The sequence below is a fragment of the Symphalangus syndactylus genome, chromosome X, assembly GCF_028878055.3.
Source record: "Symphalangus syndactylus isolate Jambi chromosome X, NHGRI_mSymSyn1-v2.1_pri, whole genome shotgun sequence".
In the NCBI taxonomy this organism is placed as follows: domain Eukaryota; kingdom Metazoa; phylum Chordata; class Mammalia; order Primates; family Hylobatidae; genus Symphalangus; species Symphalangus syndactylus.
Genome location: NC_072447.2, coordinates 75,740,808 through 75,765,882, shown reverse-complemented (window position 1 = coordinate 75,765,882; position 25,075 = coordinate 75,740,808). Strand labels below are relative to the sequence as shown.

Below are 25,075 nucleotides of genomic sequence, written 5' to 3'. Positions count from 1 at the left end.
AAAGCCTTTGCAGCAAGACTTCCCCCATGGAAACTTTTGCCTCACTGCCCACCCGCCACATAATAGTGTCAATAATAACCACCAATTAATGAGTGTCTGTTATGTGCCAGGCACTGAAATAAGTATACCATCTCCTGTTATCCTCACCATAACCTCATGAGACCGGTATTCTTTATGATTCCCGTTTTACTGAGGAGAAAATTTGAGGTACAGAGAGAATAGGGAACTTGTACAAGGTCTCACAGTCGGTAAGAAGCAGAACTGAGATTCAGACCTGGCCACCTGGCTTCAGAGCCTGCATTTCTTTTAATATTTTATTATGAAGAATTCCAAACATAAACAGAAATTGGAAACAAACATATTGAACTCCCCACATTTCAGCATTTAAAAACATATACCCAGTCTTATTTCATCTATACCCCTACCCGTTCCCCCAACCTACTCATCATGTCATTTCATTTGTAAATGTTTCAATGTATATCTCTAAAAGGAACTCTTTTAAAAGCAAAACCACAATATCATCATCATACTTGAAAGAAAATAAAACAAAACAGTGATTCCTTAAGATCAGCTATCCAGTCAGTATCCACATTCTCCTATTATCTCATTTTGTTAAAAAAAAAATCAGGATCTAAATAAGATCCATGTATTGCAATTGGTTGATATATATCTCAGGTTTCAATTTGCTGGCCGGAACCTCTGTTCTTTTTTTTTTTTTTTTAATTATATTTTAAGTTCTAGGGTACGCGTGCACAACGTGCAGGTTTGTTAAATAGGTATACATGTGCCATGTCGGTGTGCTGCACCCATTAACTCGTCATTTACATTAGGTATATCTCCTAATGCTATCCCTCCCCCCCTCCCCCCCACCTCATGACAGGCCCCGGTGTGTGATGGTCCCCTTCGTGTGTCCAAGTGTTCTCGTTGGAACCTCTGTTCTTAACCACTACACTCTAAGTTTTTTATGACTATGGAAGGTGACAATTTCTTTACAGCAGGCATTCTCAATCTGGGGTTTATTGACAGCTTCAGAAGGCTCTGTGAATCACTAAAAAATTAGTTTTCAAAATTTTGGCTATATTTGTGTGGGTTAATTTTTCTAGGGAGATGGTCCCTAGGTCTCATTAGGGTCTCAAAAGCTTTAAGTAAGTCTCAGAACCACTGAAAGACATGTACTAATGTCAGAGGAAATTGTAGACCACAAAAGCTGGGGAAAGAACAGTTGGAGGTTTCCTTCCGGGTTGGAGAACGAAGTTAAAGTACGTTATGTTGATTAACTTAAAATTTGAGAGACCTTAACAAAATACTTTTCAGAGAAGTGATTAAGAATTAACTGATGATGTCTTCATTTGCAAAGAATAGAATATGCCATTGATTGGGGACTTTAAGTCTTTTTTGAGTGACATATTCCTTCAATAAAACCTCTTGGTTTATTGTGGCTTATTGAATTGCGGTGGTGAAAATCATACGCGAATCTTGAATTCCCTATTTGGATTGGATCTGTGGCTTTACGTGAACTGGGAAGGGTAGAGAATGATTTTGTGGGATATAGTTGGTTTGTGCCACAGTGACATAACTGCTTTGAAAATGTATACAAATTTTCAAAATTAAGTATGTATTCATGTATCAAAATGAAAAGGTTTTAAAAGTTATCATTAATCTTCCCTCTTTGCACCAACTTTTCCCAGATGAAATCCAACATCAAACACCGAATGGTACTATCACCAGCAGCATAGAACCCCCCAAGCCACCACAACACCCCAAACTACCTATTCAGAGGAGTGGGGAAACTGATCCTGGGAGGAAGTCCCCAAGCAGGCCTATTTCGGATGGCAAGTTGGAGCCCTGCCCAGAGGTGGACGTGGGGAAGTTGGTGTCTAGGCTGCAGGATGGAGGGACCAAGATTACCCCAAAGGCCACCAATGGACCCATGCCAGGCTCTGGGCCCACCAAGACCCCCTCCTTCCACATAAAGAGACCAGCTCCCCGGCCCCTGGCCCACCACAAGGAGGGTAAGTGCTTGGGAATCCCATGGGAGCCAGAGCTGAACCTAACTACTTTTCACCTTGAGATCCTTCTGAGTTTGGAGATATATTTAAGTGGAAATCTGTTCCAGTTTACTACCACTAATATTGGAACGGTGGGCAAGATCATAATAATCAGTCACAATAATCACTAGAATGTAAGCTCCATGAGGGCTGGGATGTTTTACCTGTTTTGTTGACCTCTATATCCCAAGTGTTATGGGCCTGGCACTGTACTAATTGCTGATATACTATTTCTTATCCTCACAATCCCACTGTAAAGAATGTATTATTCTTAATGTTTTTTTTTTTTTTTTTTTTTTTTTTTTTTGAGACGGAGTCTCACTCTGTCGCCCAGGCTGGAGTGCAGTGATGTGATCTCAGCTCACTGCAGCCTCCGCCTCCCAGGTTCAAGTGATTCCCCTGCCTCAGCCTCCTGAGTAGCTGGGACTACAGGCACTCGCCACCATGCCCGGCTAATTTTTGTATTTTTAGTAGAGACAAGGTTTTGCCATGTTAGCCAGGCTGGTCTCAAACTCTCGACCTCAGGCGATCCACCTGCCTTGGCCTCCCAAAGTGCTGGGATTACAGGCGTGAGCCACCACACCTGGCCAAGAATGTATTATTCTTGTTTTTTTTTTTTTTTTTAATTAGGAAATGGAGGCTGCTGTAGATAAGTGACTTGCCAAAGATTCACAGCTAGTAACTGGCAGAGCTGAGATCTAAATCTTACCATGTCTCACAGGCACCAAAGTCTGGGTTCTTTCCACTGAGGCAGAACTATCACTTTACCTTCCTATAAGAAGCTGTGAATCTGTGAACCCTTGTTTTCTCATTCTCCCTTTCCAGTTTGGGAGAAATAGGGACAAAGGGGCACAACTTCTGCCAAACTCTGGACTTTTGAAATTATTGCAAATTCAAGGTGTGGCTCACTTCAGCAAATTTAATTAACTATTGCATGTTGAGACTCATGTTGAGAGACTGGGGCTAATCCAGAGGGGAGTTTTAGGGGACACAGTTCTATGAAGATAGTAAGATATAATGGACAAAATAAGGATTTGAGTATCAGAAAGGCTTGGATCTAAATCCTAGCTCTTTTACTTTGTAGCTTTAAGGACTTTCACAATATAGCAAAATGTAAAACCTTAAAAAATGGTTAACAATAATTTATTTGACAAATATTTATTGAGTACTGACTGTGTACCTGGCCCCATTCTACATGCTGAAGACAGGAATGAATAAGACTTATGAAGTCCCTGTCCTCTTGAGGTTTAGATGAGAGAGCTTGGCAGACTATGGCCTGTGGACCCGATTGGGCCCACTGCACTGCCTCTTTTTATATAGTCTGTAAGCTGAGAATTCTTTTTTACATTTTTTAATGTTTGGAATTAAAAAGAAAATAATATTTTTTGACATGAAAATGTTGTGAAATTCAAACTTTGTCCATAAACATAAATACACTCCTTCATTTACATGTTGCCTATGGCTGCTTTCATGCCACAACAGCAGAATTGAGTAGTAGCAACAAAGACTTTGTGGCCTGCACAGCCTAAAATATTAACTGTCTGACACTTTACAGAAAAAGTTTGCTGGCCTTTACCTTAGATTCTAGAGTACTGATAAGAAAACATGAGGCCCAGAATGGGAATTGGGAGGTTGGGGGAAGGCAGGATAGCAAGGAAATGGCAGGAATGGAGTTAGTATACAAAATGTTTGCCATGAATCCTTAAACACTTGGTGGAGCAGTGTCATAGATTTGGTTCCAAACTTTCTAGAGAAAACAAAAAGAGAGAAACCAACGGTTATATAACTAAGTTCCTAAGGTAAAAACAAGCCAATTGTTCAGGTAAACCATAACTTCTCTGGTTTTGAGGCCAGGGAAAAATTTCTTCCATGGATTATTTCATATAACAACCTCAGTATGAACCAATGGCATTGTCTCAGAGCACAATTTAGTAAAAGCTGTTCCGTGCGGGGATGGGAGCGGGTCCAGTACAATTTCTACAAGTCCAGTACAGTTTCCACAAGTACTTGACTCTGAATGCTCTGGTTTGATCCACTGATGCTGATGTGATCACTCATGCGATCACAGTTAATTTATTTAAGCTGTTTGCACCTTGGTTTTCAGATATGTAAAATGAAAAAACAGTTCACCTGATAGAATTATTATAGCTAGGATTAAAAGGAATAACAAAATATCTGGCGCATAATCAGCATTCAAAATATGGTATTGATTTCCCTCCCCTGTCCCTCTTCTCACTGTGACTTGGCTCTTCTGGGACATAGTCAAGAAAAGGAAAACTTTAATGTAGACCTCTGCTTCTGTTTTTAAGTCATGTTGTGACCTTTCTATCAATCTGGGTAGAAGGTTGGGTAACTCAGTTTATACTCATCACAGTAAAATTTGTCTTGTCTGTTGCCAAGCCTTGAGATTGGCCAGATTCTATCAGCTCAGCGCACACAGTAACTCAGCCCTCCTTCCCTCCCTCCTGCAAAGTTCAATCCCAGTGGCATTCCCCTCTTCCCCTTCCTCCAGTCCTACCCTGGGCTGCTGGCGGCAGCTACTCTGATCTAATGGTCTCAGTTAATGTAAGTACTGATCTGACTTGTTCAGTATCAGCCTAACTATCTAAATCTGGGCCTCAGCTTTGCCTGGCTTCATTTTCTGCTTTCAGTTAGCAACAGGCTGGCATGATGCAGCTTTTTTTCAAAACCCCATGCTTCCAGCTTTGGCTACAGAAAGCAGAACTGAGGTGGTTTTGGCCTCGGTGGAGAACCCCCCAAACCTCTGGTATAGTTGCCTCTTTGAACCTAACCTACACTATCTGTTCGCTTCTTACTTCCTCCTTGCTCCCCTCCTGATTCTGGCTGCTTCTCCTAGTAGATTCCCTGGCGTCTGAAGAGTTATCGGTTAAGCAAAAGCTGCACACAGCTCTGACCCTGTGCTATAACTGATAGTTGTTTGCTCCTGGTACTGGCCAGTAGCCTGAATGGCAGTATTAGAGGGAGGGAACTGTTACCTCAGCCAGCCCAGTCTGTACCTTGCAGTTGTCACCCCATTTCAGCTCTGTAGTTTAGGACTTTGCCGGCCATCCTGAGAATCAGTACACAGGCTCCATTGCATTAGTGAGCCAACTGTGCCACAGTCCTGACCCCATCTTCACCCCTTGCATTGACTTAACATTTGAGTGGCCTTAACATTCTTCACATTTTTTCTCAGCAATTAAAAATAACAAAAGCATGGTGCATGTTAAATTGCTTTTTTCCTTGACAGTCAACTTTAAATTAAGAATCAATAGTGTTTGCTGATGGAATTTTATCAAGGATCCTTTTCTGTTCCAGACATGGGCTTGATACTTCCACTCTTCTGTTGCATCTAATCATTGTGATAGGCCTTGTGAGGTATGATTTACCCTCCCCTTTTTATAGATGGAGAAACAGAGGCTCACAGACACAAAACAACTTGCTCAGAGTTACCTAGGTTGTAAGGTGCAGAGATGGGGTTTGACCTCAGCTTCTTGGGTTCAAGATTGGGACTCTTTTTCTTTATGCCATATTTCCTCAGCTGTGTTGGCCATCTTCTCCTTTCTGTTTTTCTGAGGACCACTTACTTTTGGGGGGTACAAAATTATGCAAGCCTATTTTTTTCTGCCTTCATTTGAGTTTACTGCCTCTTACGTGTCCTGGCTTTGCAAGGGGCAGGCATGTAGCTACCACAAAGGGATTTAGGACTTTCCTTTGGGTAATGAAGAGGGAGGAGGGCTATATCCCATCTACTTTACATATGTTTGTTTATTTAATCAGGCATAATCATATGCAAAGGGAGAGACAAAGATGAAAAGCCATTGTCTCTGCCTTCCAAAGGTTCGTGGTGATGCTGGCATGCAAGCAGTCAGTCCCAGCCAATGTGATCCATGTTCTAGTAGGGGTGAGAAGAAATTCTAGTAGGAGCATGGAGCAAGGAGACCTTCATTCTACCTGAGGTATTGAGATGAAAGTGAAGAGCACACCATGGACTGGGACTTTATGACATACGGGTTGAGGGGCCCTTCTTAGCTCCTTTCCTCTGTCTTGGCTGGAAAGGAAAGATTGCATCTGGTGGCATGCTTTTGGGCTTGTAAGGCCTTGCTCAGTCACAGAGCCATCAATTCTCCACTGAGGTGACTAATGCTGTGAGTGGCATTTGCATCTACTCTAAAAGTATTAGGAACAGACTTGCTCTTGCAGTAATGGGTGTTGCTGGCCATTATCCACATTTTCTTGTTTGGACTTATGCTTTAATAATCTACTGTTTGGTTTTTATTCTCTACTTTTCTTGGAGCCTAATGCCAAATTGTTTTATAAGGATAAATAATGGCTAAGGAGGCAGGAAGGCTTTAAGGTGAGCATGGAGGAGTGTCATAGAAAAAAAAGAGATAATTCTAGGAGACTGGGGGAATCTACAAGAGGAATCAACCTCCTCCTACTCTGTGCCTTCAGGTTGGGTATAGAGGAGTATAAGGAAAGGTGGAAAAAAGTTGCTAAGGTTGAATAGTGATGACCATCAGGTCCCAAGAACTCTGCAAATGTTAAGATTCTTTGGTTATGGTCATTTGACAGAGATTAGAGGGAGAGGGAACAGGTTGGGCTTGAGAAGGAGATCAAGTTTGTAGTAAAAGCCAGGTTTCGGACCAAGGTTGAAAAGAAATTAAAAAGAAGTACAGCTTGGTGGAAAGACTATAGGCTCAAGTGACTTAGTGGTTAAAAGCTCAGGCTCCTGAATCTTCCAGATGTGAGTTTGAATCCTGGCTCCGCCTCTTCCTAGCTGTGGGACTTTGGGCAGGTTACAACCTCTCTGAACCTTAGTTTTCTCATGTGTATAATGAGGATAATATTTGTGCCCATAGGATTGCTATAACAACAAAATGAGTCCTCTACATGCCTAGCACATCAAGAGTACTCAATAAATGATTGCAGTTGTTTTGCTTTCATAGGAGACTATTACTAGCTACTTGATCTTAGTTAGGTCAGCTTTACTTCTTTGAGCCAGTTTTCTCAACTGTAAGTGGGGACAATACCACCATTGAAGGCAAGGATTTTGCATGGATTAAATTAGATTAGGTATACAAAGAATCTGGTAAAATAATAGAGGCTTAAGAAGTGGTAGTATTACTAGGTAACAACCTCTTAGGAAATGGCAGACATGGAAGATGGGGTGTCTACTCTTCTGTATTCGAGGCCCTTTGAGAAGCCTCAAGCCTAAAATGTAGATGGCATAAAAGAGTTCAGAGCTATATTTTCAACCCACAACCTGTCCCTACCATGCCAAACACCTAGGAAGAGGCGAACTAACCTCAAGGTCTAACTCAAGTCTCATTCTGTCCATGAAGCCTTCTGACAATCCTACCCCAGTTAGCTCTCCCTTGATTCACGTATTTTGGCACCCAAGATTGGCCCTCTGATGTGGATGCTGATTTATAGTATTCACACTTATTTCCCATGAATATGACTTATATCCCCAACTCAGTTTTGAGCTCCTAGAGGGCAGGGGTCATTTGTGTGCCTTTTTGTGTGTGTGTGTTAGAGTGTAGGGTTGGGCACAAAAGCCCCCACAAAACCCCCATATTGAATACCGTTCAATTTAGGTTTCAGAGAGAGAAAAAGAGAGAGACAGAGGGATTAATTATTTTAGAGCAGGTTAAGTACATGTAGAGTACTTCAAAAACAGCCTATAAAAGTCAGCTGGGTCTAACATTTAAGTCAGTGCAGCAGGCCAGCATGGCACATGTAACGAGCCTGAACATTGTGCACATGTACCCTGGAACTTAAAGTATATTTAAAACAAATAAAAAGTCAGCTGGGAGAGATAGAGGCTTATAGACTTAGACCATTGGCTCATTCATCTGGAAAACAGTCCAATCCCCATGTTATACTGGTAAGGAAATGATCCGCTGAAGGTCACGCAGAAAGTTATTGTATTAAGCATAGAATCCAGGTTTCTTGACTACCAGTTACATGACTCTCCCCTTTCTGCCTCACCAGTTTGATACTGTGGCTTAACTGTGACTGAGACACATTAGAGGCAAGAGAGAACAACATCGGGGTCTTCAGCCAAGAAAATCCTTTGCTACTACCTCAAAGCTTGACTTGTAATGAATAATCATTTGGAGGTAGCAATAAAGGGCCCAAGAGGAAATGAGGTTAATGATGTTTGTTTTCCAAGGCCCCTAGGTTCATGTTCATTAGGATGTGGCTATAACTTGGGAATGAATAGGGTTCATATTTTAGGGATGTCATCTGGTTCACTCATCAAGGAAATTGACAGCCCTGGAATGGGCATGGTTTCAGGTAGACATGTTTTCCAGCTCTGACAGTCCAGCATATCATTTCTTTACAATTACCGCCTTCCCCCCCTCCCCAACTCCGCCTCCCAGCAGTAACCAGTGGAAATGGGACAGCACTCTCAGCTCTGCTACTCTGTGGGGTGCAGTGAGGAAGCAACATCATATGGCCTAATGGTCCTCAATCTTGGCTGCACATAGCATCACTTGGGGAGCTTTTAAAAATAACCATGCTCAGGATCCATCCTAATCAATAAAACTAGGACGTATGAGGGTGGGGTCCAGGTACTTTACAATTTTAAAGCTCCTTACATGTTTCTAATGTTTCACTAGGGTTGAAGAACAGTGGTAGTTGGGACTACATAGGTTTCAGAAATTAGATGGACTGATCAACTATGAAGTTACTTCTCATCTCTGAGTCTCTGTTTCCTCAACTGTAGACTGGAGATAATACTTTCTGTCTTGCAAGATTATGGCCAATGTTGAATGAGAAAATGTGCATAAAGCACTGGAACAGAACAACTGTTCAATAAGGGTTAGCTAAAAAACATTTTGCCAGTACAATTGTATTACCATTACTATTATTATTATAATTTATAATTTTTATATTACCAATGATAACAAAACAGCAGACAACTGGAAAGGCAGTGGATGTGGAAAACAGGAGGTATGGGTTTCAGTCCTCACTCTACCATTTAGCCTATGGTTGTGGATGAATCGGTTTACTTTTCTGAACCTCAGTTTCCTTCTCTGTAAAATGGGGATAATAAGACCTATTTATTCATCTCTCTCAAGCTTATTGTAAACATTAAGCAGTTATCGTCTGGGAGAGTGCTTTGAATAGTATAAAGTACATTAGAAAAATTGGATTATATTGTTGTTATTGTTATTATTATTATCATTTTGGTTAATTTTTTCTGCAGCAATTCTGTATACCCAGTCTAGTGTTAAGGGGAATGACATGTCCAGAATGTAAGATACAGACTAAATGGAGAGACAATTCATATGTGTGCACATGAATAGTGTTTTGTTTCTTCCTTAATTAGAACACCAATCACACTGTATTAACATTATTTCTTTACATATATATCTTGCTCACCAGAATGGCTAGATGGATGAATTTTTTAAAAAAACATACGTATTAATATATAAGAACTTCATGAACATTTACATGGATGTAAATTACATATACCTACTAGGGTGTTCAGAGGGTTGAGATTTTAGCTGGGTCTTGAGGAATGGTTATAATACACAGGAGACATAAAAATAGGGACACATACAGGGCAAGAAGCAGGACAGAGTCTGACACTTACTTACCTCTGCTGTATACTAGGCATTGTCTATAGGTCATCTAATTGAGTCCTTAAAATCACCCTTGTGAGGAGGGTTTTTTTTTCTTTCTTTTTAAAATTATACTTTAAGTTCTAAAGTACATGTGTACAACGTGCAGGTTTGTTACATATGTATACATGTGCCATATTGGTGTGCTGCACCCATTAACTCATCATTTACATTAGGTATATCTCCTAATGCTATCCCTCCCACCTCCTTCCACCCCATGACAGGTCCCGATGTGCGATGTTCCCCTTCCTGTGTCCAAGTGTTCTCATTGTACAATTCCCACCTATGAGTGAGAATGTGCAGTGTTTGGTTTTCTGTCCTTGCAATAGTTTGCTCAGAATGATGGTTTCCAGCTTCATCCATGTCCCTACAAAGGACAAGAACTCATCCTTTTTTATGGCTGCATAGTATTCCATGGTGCATATGTGCCACATTTTCTTAATCCAGTCTATCATTGATGGACATTTGGGTTGGTTCCAAGTCTTTGCTATTGTGAATAGTGCTGCAGTAAACATATGTGTGCATGTGTCTTTATAGTAGCATGATTTATAATCCTTAGGGTATATACCCAGTAATGGGATGGCTGGGTCAAATAGTATTTCTAGTTCTAGATCCGTGAGGAATCGCCACACTGACTTCCACAGTGGTTGAACTAGTTTACACTCCCACCAACAGTGTAAAAGTGTTCCTATTTCTCCACATCCTCTCCAGCACCTGTTGTTTCCTGAATTTTTAATGATCACCATTCTAACTGGTGTGAGATGGTATTTCATTGTGGTTTTGATTTGCATTTCTCTGATGGCCAGTGATGATGAACATTTTTTCATGTGTCTGTTGGCTGCATGAAGAGGAGGGGTTTTTATACTCATTTCGCAGATGAGGAAATTTACAGTCATAGAGGTGAAGTACCTGTCTAGGGTCCTATAACTTGGAAGCAGCAGAACAAGGTCTGAAAGCCACGTCTACAAAACTCCAGACTCTGTCTCACTTAGAAGTAAGAGTCAAGGGTTTGAGTTCATTGTAGATTCTGGATATTAGCCCTTTGTCAGATGAGTAGGTTGCAAAAATTTTCTCCCATTGTGTAGGTTGCCTGTTCACTCTGATGATAGTTTCTTTTGCTGTGCAGAAGCTCTTTAGTTTAATGAGATCCCATTTGTCGATTTTGTCTTTTGTTGCCATTGCTTTAGGTGTTTTAGACATGAAGTCCTTGCCCACGCCTATGTCCTGAATGGTATTGCCTAGGTTTTCTTGTAGGATTTTAATGGTTTTAGGTCTAACATATAAGTCTTTAATCCATCTTGAATTAATTTTTGTATAAGGTGTAAGGAAGGGATCCAGTTGCAGCTTTCTACATATGGCTAGCCAGTTTTCCCAGCACCATTTATTAAATAGGGAATCCTTTCCCCATTTCTTGTTTTTGTCAGGTTTGTCAAAGATCAGATAGTTGTAGCTATGCGGCATCATTTCTGAGGGCTCTGTTCTGTTCCATTGATCTATGTCTCTGTTGTGGTACCAGTACCATGCTGTTTTGGTTACTGTAGCCTTGTAGTATAGTTTAAAGTCAGGTAGCGTGATGCCTCCAGCTTTGTTCTTTTGGCTTAGGATTGACTTGGCGATGCGGGCTCTTTTTTGGTTCCAAATTTACAAGAAAAAAACAAACAACCCCATCAAAAAGTGGGCAGAGGACATGAACAGACACTTCTCAAAAGAAGACATTTATGCAGCCAAAAAACACATGAAGAAATGCTCCTCATCACTGGCCATCAGAGAAATGCAAATCAAAACCACAGTGAGATACCATCTCACACCAGTTAGAATGGCCATCATTAAAAAATCAGGAAACAACAGGTGCTGGAGAGGATGTGGAGAAATAGGAACACTTTTACACTGTTGGTGGGACTGTAAACTAGTTCAACCATTGTGGAAGTCAGTGTGGCGATTCCTCAGGGATCTAGAACTAGAAATACCATTTGACCCAGCCATCCCATTACTGGGTATATACCCAAAGGACTATAAATCATGCTGCTATAAAGACACATGCACACGTATGTTTATTGCGGCACTATTCACAATAGCAAAGAGTTGGAACCAACCCAAATGTCCAACAACAATAGACTGGATTAAGAAAATGTGGCACATATACACCATGGAATACTATGCAGCCATAAAAAATGATGAGTTCGTGTCCTTTGTAGGGACATGGATGAAACTGGAAAACATCATTCTCAGTAAACTATCGCAAGGACAAAAAACCAAACACCGCATGTTCTCACTCATAGGTGGGAATTGAACAATGAGAACTCATGGACACAGGAAGGGGAACATCACGCTCCGGGGACTGTTGTGGGGTGGGGGAAGGGGGGAGGGACAGCATTAGGAGATACACCTAATGCTAAATGACGAGTTAATGGGTGCAGGAAATCAACATGGCACATGGATACATATGTAACAAACCTGCACATTGTGCACATGTACCCTAAAACCCTAAAGTATAATAAAAATAATAATAATAATAATAAAAAAAAAAAAAAAGAAATTCAGATTCCCGGGAGCCACGCTGAAGAACTCCAAAAAAAAAAAAAAAAAAAAAAAAAAAAAAAAAAAAAAAAGAGTCAAGGGTTTGCCTTAATGGGGCAGACCAGTTTGATTAGAGTAGAACTGATAGTTAAAATCCAGGGTTAGTGCTTGGGACAATAATACGGGACCAGCTCAAGGACGGCCTTGATTTTCTGTGAAGGAGTTTAAACTTTTATCTTCTACATTTTAGAGCTGTTGGGAAAGTCTTTAAAGAGCAGAAAAACAGTGTAAAAATACTTAAATTTTATAGTTGTATTATGTAGATTCAATTTAGTATGTTTTTACATTTACTGTAAATATTTTTGTAGAAAAAAATGGATGAATATCAAGATCCACTAACACCCTTGCATAGTTATGTACATGTCTATTTCAGTATGGTCTTCATCAGGCCATGAGCACTTTCTGTGGACTTTTTTTTCACTTGATATTATTTTGTATGCCTGTTTTTGTTTTGACCTGGTCTAAAGTTTTGGCAGTTCACACATAATATGTATTGGTTAAACGCTTGTATGAATTGAATTGTTTGTTTAGTCTTTATGGTTAGGTCTGATTTTTTTTTCTGATAAGATACATGTTTTTGTGCCAATTGCTTTTTCTTAAGTTTTTTTTTTTTTTTTGCCTCTTGTATTAGTCCATTTGGGCGTGTTCCCAAAAGCAGAATTACTGGATCAACGAGTATGAACCGTCTCATATGTATGATTTTGTATTTCATCCATATTGTTCCAGAATCCTTGATACCCTCTAGATAAAATAAGCCCAGTTCACGTTGCCACCAGCAATGTGTGAGTTTACCTGTTTCACTACAGTCCTACTAGAACCATCTTATTTAAAAAGTATTTATATTTATTTTGTACTAACTGACAAGGAAACTAAAGACACAGAGGCAGGAAAGTGAGTTAGAAGACAACTATAATAGTCAAGGCCTAAGTGAAAAGGACCTGGATTTCAGTGATGATGAATTTAAGCAATTCAAATTCATCATCATCAGACATTTAGTAAGCACCTACTATGTACCTGGCCCTGCACTAAACATATTAGTACCTGATTTAATCCTCCCACTATCTCTGTAAGATAATATATTGTGGATCTTTATTATATAGCTGGGGAAACTGAGACTTAGGGAATGGATATGACACACCCAAGATATCTGAAACTCCAGAGCTGGGGTTCAAATATAGACTTTCTGAAGGGACAGTTGCCAGAAAAATTACAAAAAAAAAAAAAAATAGCCAGAGTTGTTAGTCACCAAGAAGAAATGGAGGCCAAGGAAGCTGGCCCAGGTAACTCTCTTATTGGGTGCCTGCTCATGAGTAGTGTTCTGTTTGGCTAACCATCCAAGTTCCTGGTATCATTTTCTCTTCCAGGGGATGCTGACAGTTTCAGCAAAGTGCGGCCTCCAGGAGAAAAGCCAACCATCATCCGCCCCCCAGTGAGGCCCCCAGATCCTCCCTGCCGGGCAGCTACTCCCCAAAAGCCAGAACCAAAGCCAGATATTGTGGCTGGCAATGCGGGGGAAATCACATCATCTGTGTAAGTAGGGTTGTACCTCAAACTTGACAGAAGGCCTGTCCTAGGCTACTAGGAATGCTTTCAGGATCACCATATTAAGGGTATACAGTGCACAACCCTGGGGCATCCTTCACTTTATAGTCTCGGGAAATATCATAGGCCAGCCCTGTTGGGAGTATTCCACTCAATGCTCAAAGCTGAGGGATTTCTCTAAAGCTGAAACCTTTGATTCTTAGTACCTGCTAGGAGACCCATTTTTCTTAGCTTCCTTTATCTCTGTATGGTGATATTATTACCTTCTGATTTTAGCTTCCTTGGCTCAGGACATTTAAAAAAATTTTTTTCTTGTTATTTCTACTGGTTTTAAAAGTAATTTAATGAACAGATTCGTTCATTGTACTTATGCTTGAGGCTTTTATTTTAAGCAAAGGGTATGATTTAAAATTTTTTTTTTCAAAATGACTTTGGTTCTCCAGAGAGCCTCTTACAGGGTGGGAGCTGAGCTGATGTGCAACAGGCCTTCCTGAGGCTGGGCCGCAAGCCAAGGAACCAGGGAAGGAGCAGCTAGGGTGGGACTACAGCAGTGCTCAGGGACCAGCTTTGCTTGGCCACAATGCGCTTGCCTGTCTTCTCTTTATTGACTGGGACCGTTCTCAGTATACTACCTCCTGGTCTTCCTTTTTCTTGTGTTTCTTGTTTTCCATAATTGTAAAATTGGAGAAAAAGAAGAACAAAGCCTCCACAGCTTTGACTAATTAGCTCAGTATATTTACAAAAAGCCAACAATTATACTTTGAAATCAAGACTGGTTTCATTTATTTCCCCCAAGAAGAGCCTGACTCAGCAACATACTCAGACCATTCTGAAGCAATGGGGATAAAGAGTGTCAGCTATGGCCTTAGGGGTGCCTATGGGCTCTGGGCCATTTCACATTTGGATGTGTAGGGCCTTTGCCAGCAAAGGCAGGGGCTGGCATTGGTGTCCCATCTGGTTCAGAGTCTCCTGTCCTTTCTGTTGGCCATTGGTTCTCACGTGTATACCAAAGCAACTTATGGGACTTGGTTGGCTTCTGTTTGCAGGGTGGCTTCCAGGACCAGGTTTTTTGAAACAGCTTCCCGGAAAACAGGAAGGTAAGAGATGGAGGTGACAAAAGAGAAACCAAATCGCCTTTTAATAACTGCATCCTTAGCATGCAATTGTGCTCACTCTAACATTCTCTCTTTTTTTGTTTCTCTACAGCTCTGTCTCTGCCTGTCACTTTCTCTCCCCCAACTCTGTCTCTCCATCTCTATCTGTCTCTCACCTGTTCACCTGTGTGTCTATTTGTCTCTCTCATATTCTTTTTCTCACTTGGTGTCTCTGTCCTTTTTTTTTTATTTTTATTTTTTGAGATGGTGTCTCACTCTGTTGCCCAGGCTGGAGTGCAGTGGCACGATCTTGGCTCACTGCAACCTCCACCTCCCGAGTTCAAGTGATCCTCCCACCTCAGCCTCCCTAGTAGCTGGGACTACAGGTGCGTGCCATCATGCCCAGCTAATTTTTGTATTTTCAGTAGAGACAGGGTTTTGCCATGTTGGCCAGGCTGGTATCGAACTCCTGACCTCAGGTGATCCATCCGACTCAGCCTCCCAAAGCGCTGGGATTACAGGCGTGAGCCACCGCACCCAGCCAGTGTCTCTGTCATTCTCAATCTCTTTCTGTCTGTGTTTCTTTGCCTGTGTCCCCATAGTTGTCTTTATCTGTCTGTTTCTTTGTTCATGTCACTCTATATGTCTCTGTTTTTCTCTTCCTGTGTCTCTTTGTATCTGTTGTCTCTTTGCCTCTCCATTTCTTCATCTTTCTCTCTGCTCATCTTTCTCTTTTCTCTCTCACAAGCACATATGTATGTGCACACTTGTGTGTGCATATGCATGTGAACACACACCAAGCAGTATCTCAAAGACTTTACACCCAATGTGGCTCTATGTTTTTGTTAGTTTACTTACTTATATTCCATTATATACTCAAAGGGCAGCTGACAGGGATATGTAGAATATTACACTCTAACATAAACAGCCTTAGGGCCCCCATTTCAAAGGTAAACATTGGACTTAGGCAGTGGTTCTCAAACTGGCTGCACATCTAAGTCACCTGGAAACATGGAGAAAATGGTCACATATTCCTGGATTTCATTCTAGACCCACTAAAACAGAATCTCTAGTAGTGAGGCCTGGGAATATGATTTTTTGTTTTATTTTGTTTTTTCCTTCCCTCCCTTTCTTCTTTTCCATTAGTTTGTTATTAAAACTTCTCAAATGCTGGTACAGACTGTCCAAGGCCTGGAATTTAGGACCCTTTGGACTAGAACATCTGGAGAAATATTTGGTTAGCCTTCAGGGACTCTTTTGTATTTGTTCCTTCTTGGTTATCAGAGAGTTTGAAATTGTTCTTCCTAACAGGTGACAGGAGCAGAACTCTTCTAGGTGGTCAGTTAAAAGCAGAACAATATACCTTTCCCAGCAGTGGAGTTGGGGTAGATTTTCCATCCTCTAGTCAAAACTATGGGAACTGACTCACTAGAACATGATTCTGCACAGCAGTTCATTCTAGCTCTGCTTGTCAGTGAGCCACCTGGAACCTCAGGCTGGGCCAAATTCTCCTTAGACAATAATTTACCATTCATTCTACCATAGCAGATGAAAGTCAGATCAAGGCCCCAGATTTCTCTTGCTGATAGCATGAAGATAAAAGTTTTCACCTCAGAAGTTTTTTAAGTAAGCTTAGTCAAATATCTCTCTTGAGAAAAGAAAAAGAAAGGAAAAAGGGAGACGAAGAGAGTCTCAAATATTCTTAATAAGGTGGCCTATGCCTACCTAGAATAAGCCACTTGAGAAATAAATAACAAGGAAATAGAATGATGTAAACTGGAATGAACTGGATATGTCTACAGGGAAGCTTTTTAGAGGAGGTGATATATGAGCTGGGGCTTGAAAAAAGAATAGAACTAGATAGAAAAAATGTTGTGGGGCGAGTTATTGATCTGCAAGTTTGGACAGGAAACCAAGGCATTGAGAAGGAAATATGTAAGAAGCATGAAGAAAGTCCAATAGAACTTTTAAGGCAGGTAGACTTACAAGAGGGAAGCTATAGCCAAACTGGTGTTGAGAGTGTGAACAGATTGGTAGCCACTACCAGTGGGCTGGGCTTTGTCAGCCAGTGCTCGAGGAAGCCTTAGATCAACCACAACCTACAGGGGCTATGGCCAAAGCAGGCACTTCAGGCTAGAGTATCACGCTACCCAGCCTACATCTGGGCTTCTAGAACCTAGATTTAATCCTGTTCTTTATTCCTAGATTCCATTTTGGCAGGAATGTAGGTAAGACCAAAGTAGGTACACTTGCTCTCCAGTATGTCATGAGCTACCATCCTGGGTACCCACAGGCTCCTCCCACTCAGCATCCACATAGGGAAAGCATCCCTTCCATCTAGGCCTCCACCTTGTAACCACCACTTGCATCAGTGCTTCCACAGGTTGGCCTCTGATCAAGATCCTCAGACCAGTCAGTCCCATCTATGGTCATTGTTGCTAAGTTCTTCTCTCATCTCTAATGAAAATGATGATCTTTTTAAACTTTGTCTTGCCCCTTTTTGGTCCCCATTTGTATACCTGACTATAGCCTAGCGTTTGAATGACATCACCCCCTTATTCATTTCCCTTACACAATTTAAGCATAAATAACTAAGAAGAAAATGAGTAGTGGCTCATCAAGAACATAAAGGAGGTGAGGACATTTCAAAGAGGCCCAACAGCTTATGGTTTCAGAAGTTATTAGTGTTCCACTGTGGCTAGAATGTGGGAGTGAAAAGAGGGAAGCTTAGCTGGGAGTGAGACCAGAAAGATGGATTGGAGCCAGATCATGAAGGCATTGTATAACATACTAAGGTGCTTGGTCTTTATACTGCAGTCCATATGCAGATGAGTCATAGAAAGGGGGGGAGAATTTCAAGAATGACAGTTACATTCTGAGCTGACCAAGTTGTAAAAAGATCACTTTGGTAGTGGGAAAGATAGATGGGAGAGTAAAGACTGGAGACCAGTTAAGGAGACTAATTGTCCTGGCAAGAGTCGGGGAAGCCCTGGCCTATGGCATTCTCAGTGGGAATGGAACAGAAGGGACAGATTTGAGAAAGACTCAGTAAGACCTTGCTACATTTTCAAACATGGAACATTGATGAACTGAGAAAGAGAAAAGTCTAACTTGGGCACTTAAGTAGATGGTACAATAATTAATCATGGAGAAGCAGGTTTTATGGGAAAGATGCTGAGCTCAATTTTGGACACTGATTTTGAAGACACAGTTGTTAAATTTATACAAATTTTTTAAAGACCCTTTGAGACTTATGTAGAGATGTTCAGTGGATAACTGCAACTTAGGTTAGCAGTTGGAGCTGGATGTACGTATACATAGATTTTGGGGTGGAAATATGAGTATAGCCACTATATAAGTCTGGGGAGTGGGGCTAGTCACATATGCTACAATATGAATAGTAGCCTGTTGTGGGGAGGTCCCTAGTATTTGGTGGCAATTGAAACCATGGATGGGAATAAGATCCTCCAGGGAGTAAGTGTAAACAAACAGACTGGAGAGAAGAGAAAAACATAAGATTGAGGACATAACCCTGGGGACCAGCTGTTGTACGCAATGCTCTGGCCACACTATAGTGGGTTTCATTTGCCAAGATTTTCTCGTCCCCCAGCTGTCGCCAGACATGGGTAATTTAGAACTAATCCAAGCACATCAAGAGGCTGGACAAGGTTGGTTTGGTCTTCTAGGCAAAGGAGGATTCATCTTTCACATGGTACTTGTCTGTGTCCTCACCCTTATCCCTGTTAGAGATCATCACAGAATGTAGTTTGTGGTCTGCGGCCAGCTTCCCTGGGTTCTCCAAGCTTCACATAGTCTGGTACTCAGAGAATTGTTCTGGTGCCTGAAAGATGTCTTCACGTCTCTTTAAGCCTGCCAGAGAAGGAGCCCCAACTGTAAGCATGGAGCTAAATGTTTTGAAACATCTGGGCTGAATCACTTCTCCATTTTTCAAATGACCTCTTTAGCACTGGCTGGAAGTGTCCCCCATTCCCCCAATTTACCTTTCCAGTCCTGATTTCTAGAATCTTAGTGAAATGTCTTTCTTTATCCACAGTTCTCAAGGCAGACTTCCTGGAGATGAAAGTTGAGGCTACAGGTATGTAGTCCCCATCCCTGATTACAGAACCTTGTTCCACGTAAGCCTTCATTACAGGATCTGATTTGAGGACTGGAATAACATGTAGATCAGAAGGGTGGGAACTCACTTCTATGCCTCAGTTCATTACCCTATGACTGCATGACCCTTAAATTTAGTGACTTTCAATTCCAAGGTTTTGTGTGATTTTAAGTAACCTTCCTCTTTCGTTTCTTTTTCTCCTAGCCAAACTATGGCACGCTTTTACAGATTGCCTTTGAATCAAATTTATTAAGAATCCTAGGTTGTGACATTTTGGGAAAGTACATTTCCTTCTCTGAGCCTCAGTTTCCCAGTTTCTAAAATGAGAAGGTTGGAACCTTCTAACTCTGACACCTCTCGGGCCTTTAAGGAAACCAGGAACATCCTTTTTGATATTATAACAGATACCAAGAGGCTACCTTAGTGTCTGTAGATGGATTCATTCCTGCAGACCAAATCATTATTTCAGTCTTACCCACCTGAACCTTCATTCTTAGTCCTTTATGTTTGTCCAATGCAAAGCACTTTCACATTCATTATTTCATTTGATGCATATCACATGCCAGGAGAAGGGAGGATAATATGTGTTCTAACTCAACAAATAAAGGAACTGAAGTTCAGAGGGGATAAGGGACTTGCAAAGGTCACAGGAGACTCAGAGGTCAGGGAAATTCCTTTCTCTACCATAGGAGTTCTGATTGTTTGACTATCAGATTGCTGGCATGATGTGACCTGATAACACACATAAATGAGATCCAAGTATCTGGAGCTTGGCTTTTCATGTGCTCCCTAACCTTCTTTTTTTCCCTTTCACTGCCAGTCCTCAGAGGTCTGTGGGTAGATAAACTTCTCCTTATCAGCCCCTAAGGAGGTGAAGTCCCTGTTAAAAGGATGTTTATAGTTATTGTATGACCATAAAGGTAGTGGGCATGATGTGGGAAGAAATCTCAGAGGTTCTAGTATCAGGCTTCTGTTTCTCCACGTAGATTTTGGGGAGTTTGAGTTGAGGTCAAAGGCACAAAGTGTCCAGCCCTGGTCATAGCACCATCTTAGGCCTGTTTCATGAGATCTGACTTGTAAGAGCCTTTGCCCAGCAATCCGCTGTTGCTCAGAAGATGAGCTACCAATTACAGGCTTAGCTACCTACCAAGAGAAGCCCCACTGATCAGTGGCTGTTAAGTACTTGACCAGTCCTCGCTAATTCCCTACTCTCTTCTTTCTCTTTCAGGTTTTAAAAGCCTTGGCCTCAGAGGACCCTTTCCAGGTTCTGAAAGAGTCTTTCTTCTTCAAACCTTTGTGTGCGGAGTCATTTTGTGTTGAAGAGCAGCTCCTTCCTAGCCTTGCACTTTCAGACTCTCTCTGGGAGGCCATAAAATAAGGAGCATATGTCCTAGACAGGTGTTTATATCTCCTTTGTATTCAGTCTTCATCCCCTCAGAAGGTCTGTTTTGAGTTCCTATAACACTGTGAAGAGCTGGACTCCCTCAAGCCAGACTCTGCCAAAACCAAGGTATCCACTTACCTGAGTCGAAGAGGGGAGCTCAGTTTTCAACTCTTCCCTGAACTTCCTGCTTCCTCAGAGGGCCATTGAACTCTGAGAGATTTGGGGCTAAAGACTGATCTCAGGGGTCTTACCTTGAACTGAAGGCCACTTGAGTTGGGGCCATTGCTTGCCTTGGTTGGAAGGGAATAGAAATGTTTGCTGAACATTGGAGAATCTCAACATGTCTCCTACTGAGGATATGGACACTGGTGCCGTGTTGGCGCTCTGGTGCTGCAGTATGTTGCCAAGAGCCTGTCTGCTCCTGCGGGGCTATGAGTGGGATGAGTGATGCCCCCGCAGCCCCTCCATGTGGACTTAGGAAGGTGGCCTTCCTGCCGTTACATGCAGCCACTTAGGACAAATCTGCAAAGCATGTTTTGCATGTAAAAGCCTAGGTCTATTTGGATTATTCTTTCTCCTTTTTTTTTTGACAGCTTCCTGTCAAGCAATCAAGAAACAAACAAAAGCTGAACACATTTCTTTTTTAAAAAAGGAGACTGTGTTTGGTCCTGTAGGAGTTCTATTTTGGGGTCAAATGCTAAAAAAATTGTTAAGGTGGATTAAGGCCAGACAGCTGTCACTGTTGCTTCATGTTTGCCTTCTGCACATAAACCCTTTTATCTCCTGAAAAAAGCAGTTCTTAACCCAGTGTCCATGGACTCAGAAACTCCATGATGCCCCGAGATGGTATGCACAATTCCATGACAATATGCCCTTTCTGAGGAGATAGTCCATAATGTTCTGCTAAATTTCAAATGGGCTCGTGACCCAAAAAAGTTAAGAACCACAGCACGTGAGTAAAATACTCTTTTTACAATCCATATAAGCCCTTGATTGGAAGGGCTTTTCAAAATGATTTAGTCTAACTGCCCAGTTTCCAGTTGGGGGAACTGAGGCAGAGCAAGGTAGTGATCACACCAGGACAAGATCTCAGGTCCCAGGCTCCTATGCAAGTTTTTTTTTCCCCATTATATCACACTTATCTAGCAAGGGACCTTGTGGTTTGTGGCTTTAGTGGCCATCATTTCTGGGGGTTGGCTTTTACCCTTTTTCTTGAATATTTGCCACCAAGTGAAAAATGTTAAGACATAAGCCCTTGCCAGGTCCCTTTCATTTGCTATCTCTATTATTGGAAAGGACCTAAAAATTGGTGTAATGGGGCAGAAATCTGAGGAATGGACATTTCTAATTCCTGTTTGTTGAAGGGAAGTTGCTGGAAAGAGCATCAGTACTTGTTTCTATGCCGATGCCTGGGCCGTAGCTTGTCTGTAGAGTCTGTATAATTATAATGTTGCCCAGTGTGAGGGAAAGAGCTTTCCTACTTGCACTCTTCTACCAAGGCCCTGTTAGTGCACTGATTATAGTACTGACAGAGAAACCTAGATAAAGAGAAAGTGAGTGCATGCACACTCGTGTGCAAACCCACTCAGAGATGCATTTGGAACAGTGCTACTGAAAGGCAGTAGTCATTTTCAAGACTGAATTCCAAACATGATTTATTGGTGAGTTAGGAACATGTAAGGCCAAGTACACCGAGAGCCTTTTTGAAAGTAATTGAGTGGAAACTTGATGCCATTCTAAATCAAGGCATATCCAGGTGGCCCCATTGAACTCACTCCACTGTACCCAGTCTCAAAGGCCAGGTTGCTAAGAAACCAGGGGTAAGAGTCAAGTGACCATCATTTCGCCTGCTGCTTGCCCCCAACAGTAGTCTCTGTGAGGCCTTACTGACCTCACCTAGGAAGTGATTTTTGAGCCCTTGTTTCAGGGCTGTGGCCTCCCTGCTCTGTCCTGAATAAAGCAGACAGGTGTGCAGATTTTGGCCATGAAAGCATGGCTAATAGGGCCACAGTCCCTTTAAAGAGACATGGTTTGACTCTGGTTTTCTTGGGGGAAAATACCACAATCACCAATGCAAACATTGGAAGATTATTGAGAGCCCTAGAAAGCTGCTGTGATCCCAGTAGAAAATATGTCCCAGAAATGTCATGAGATTGCTGTGTGTTGCCTGGGACACAGATCAAGGGCCTATCTTGGAGAGCTGGGGACCAGCAGTCTGCCTGGAGGCCAGGGAGCAGTGGCTGAGTAGCTCTGCCCTTGCTCTGGTCTATACCTTAAGAGTGCCAAAGAATGAATCTCAACACCTGCCTTTGGCACTCTGACTTAAAGTGCAAAAAGCTTCTGTGGCAAGGCATGCTATCATAGAATGAGACTGACTTGGCCTAAGCTTAATGGATGGGTAGTCATTCTGCAGAGGCTACGGGAAGAGGGTGATAATAGAAGAGTGGCAGCTATAGGAAATTATCAACATACCTTGGCCGGCAAGTTAGAGAATCTGGCAATGGCTGAACTGAAAGTGATGAACTGGCAGGGATAACAAAGAACCTAACATTTATTAAGCACATATTTATTAAGTGCTTAGTGTTTCATATACATGCAAGTATTCTTCTCATTTTACAGAGAAAGAAATTATGGCCCAGGGGGCTAAAGTAACCAACCCAAGGGCACATAGAAAGTAAATAAAAGAACTGTGATTTGAATCCAGGCCACTCTTAGCCCATGCTGTTTTCCCTTTGCCACACTGTGGTAGGTGTTTGAACAGAGGCCACATTACTAGAGTTGGCATGACTCTTGACTCTTGCCTGCCTAACAAAATATTGAAAGGCAAACATTTGAAGGAGGGAGGGGATGCAGGTTCAGTTTATATGGAAATGCAAACTGGGCTGGAAGATATTCCTGATTTAGGCTTTCTCTTCATATTCAGCTTACACATTTGGTAATGTTTTTAAGATGATCATCTAATTTTATTTTGTGAAGTGAAGGATTTGTGTTTTAGTTGGTAATTGTTAAGTCCTTGGCTTGCCATTTTTCAAAAAGTAAAAAGGTCCTCACAGGTGTCTCCATACTTCGCCAAGGTTGTAGCATGGGCAGTTTCAGTTTCAGCCTAAGAGACTAGTGACATCCACAAATGCAGTTTTAGAAGCGGAAAAGGTCTTGGTGCCTCTGCAGTACTTGATGTATTGGGGTTAAATCTCTACAAATTTTTCTGTGGTGATTGCAAAATCAAGAGATGGCTTACAAAAAGAAATATTGAATTTTTATTTTTGAAGTTTTTGTTTTTTAAAATGTTGGGGGTGTTCAGCCACTGAGGGACAAAACTTAGCATCTAATTTCAATTATAGTGTCATGCAGAGTATTTCTAAAGTAATTGGTTATCATGGGAAAGTATTCTCTTTTCAAGAAGTTCTTTGATTCTGTAATAACTAGAAGAAATAAAGTAGTAAAAGAAGAAATAGTTCTGTGACTAGGAAAAAATTGCTTTTGAGAGAACATAGATCAATTACACTACTTTTAAGGTAGCTGCAGATAAGTGGCCTTGACACATTACAAGCTCAGAAAAAAACATCAGAAATAATAAAAAATTTCAGAGAGAATCAAGATACCTTAAAGATCAGTTTTCGATAAAGAAAAGCCTTCATTTTCCTGGGGGAAATGAAGCTCTTGATGCCAAGGACATTAGTAGAGCGCTAGAAAAATGGCCTGTGTGAAAGACATATGCTATATCAAAATAATAGAACAAATGAGATCCTGGGGCTCATTCATGTGACTTTCAATAAAGTATGTAGACTGTCTAATATAAGTGGCCTCCATCTGCAGTTTTGTCATGGAAACAATCTTTGAGCATATCATTGAGGCATGATGGTACATGGAACCACTCACTACCTACTGCTTGTGTTGACTTCTGCAAATCTAAGGAAACCTAAGTAAAGAGTTCTTTTGCACCTAGGAGTCTCCATTTACAGTCTACTTTGAACAATGGCCTCGCAGTTCCCTCAGGCTTCACAGCATCATTTTGTGACAGGTGACAGGCCCATTTTACAGATAAGGAAACTTGAGGCTTGGGGAGCTGAGAAATAATTTGTCCAAGATTACACAGCTAGGTTAACTGGAAACTACAGAGGCCTTCCCATTTCCATTTCTAATACAATTCACAGCCCCCAGTAGTAAAGAAAAGAAATCCCTAGGGTAACTGGAGAAGATTCTTGGAAATAGGAATGATAAACTTCTTTAAGTCTTGCTACTCAAAATGTGGTTCGTCATCAGCCTTGGCATAAGCGTAACCTGGGAGCCTACTGGAAATGCAGATTCTCGGAACCCACTCCAGCATCTGGAATCAGAATCTGTACTTTCACAAGATCCCCAAGAGACTCCTATGCACATTAAAGTGTGAGAAACACTGATATGAGGTATTTGAGACAGCAAAGCAGCTTGAGGAAGGAGTCCTTTTGGTGAGACAAAGACCAAAAGTGGTGGATAAGGATGATCTGGTATGTTGGGAGTGGGTACAAAGATTGAGTCATAGTTGCCTGCTTTTTTGCATTCCTTTATACATGTGCTTTGATGACAAAGTTTCTCCACCTCAAAGAATAGTGAAACCAGCCTGGGGAATAAGAAGACTGAAAAGTACTTGGCTTTCAAATCTCTGAGCAGTGGAAGCAGTGGAAAGACAACATGAG

At 41.5% G+C, this 25,075-nt stretch overlaps 1 protein-coding gene across 2 annotated transcripts in view; it reads left to right on the top strand.

Annotated features, from left to right (window-relative positions):
- Nucleotides 1–24,198, top strand: part of OPHN1 (oligophrenin 1) — a 383,582-nt gene extending 359,384 nt beyond the window's left edge. For both annotated transcript variants that reach the window (XM_055266931.2, XM_055266932.2), the window contains 5 exons: nt 1,689–2,012; nt 13,627–13,792; nt 14,851–14,901; nt 18,953–18,994; nt 20,244–24,198. In XM_055266931.2, coding sequence (XP_055122906.1) covers nt 1,689–2,012; nt 13,627–13,792; nt 14,851–14,901; nt 18,953–18,986 — 575 coding nt within the window. In that variant the 3' untranslated portion in view covers nt 18,987–18,994; nt 20,244–24,198. The remainder of the gene's footprint in view (nt 1–1,688; nt 2,013–13,626; nt 13,793–14,850; nt 14,902–18,952; nt 18,995–20,243) is intronic.
- Nucleotides 24,199–25,075: the final 877 nt, after the last annotated feature.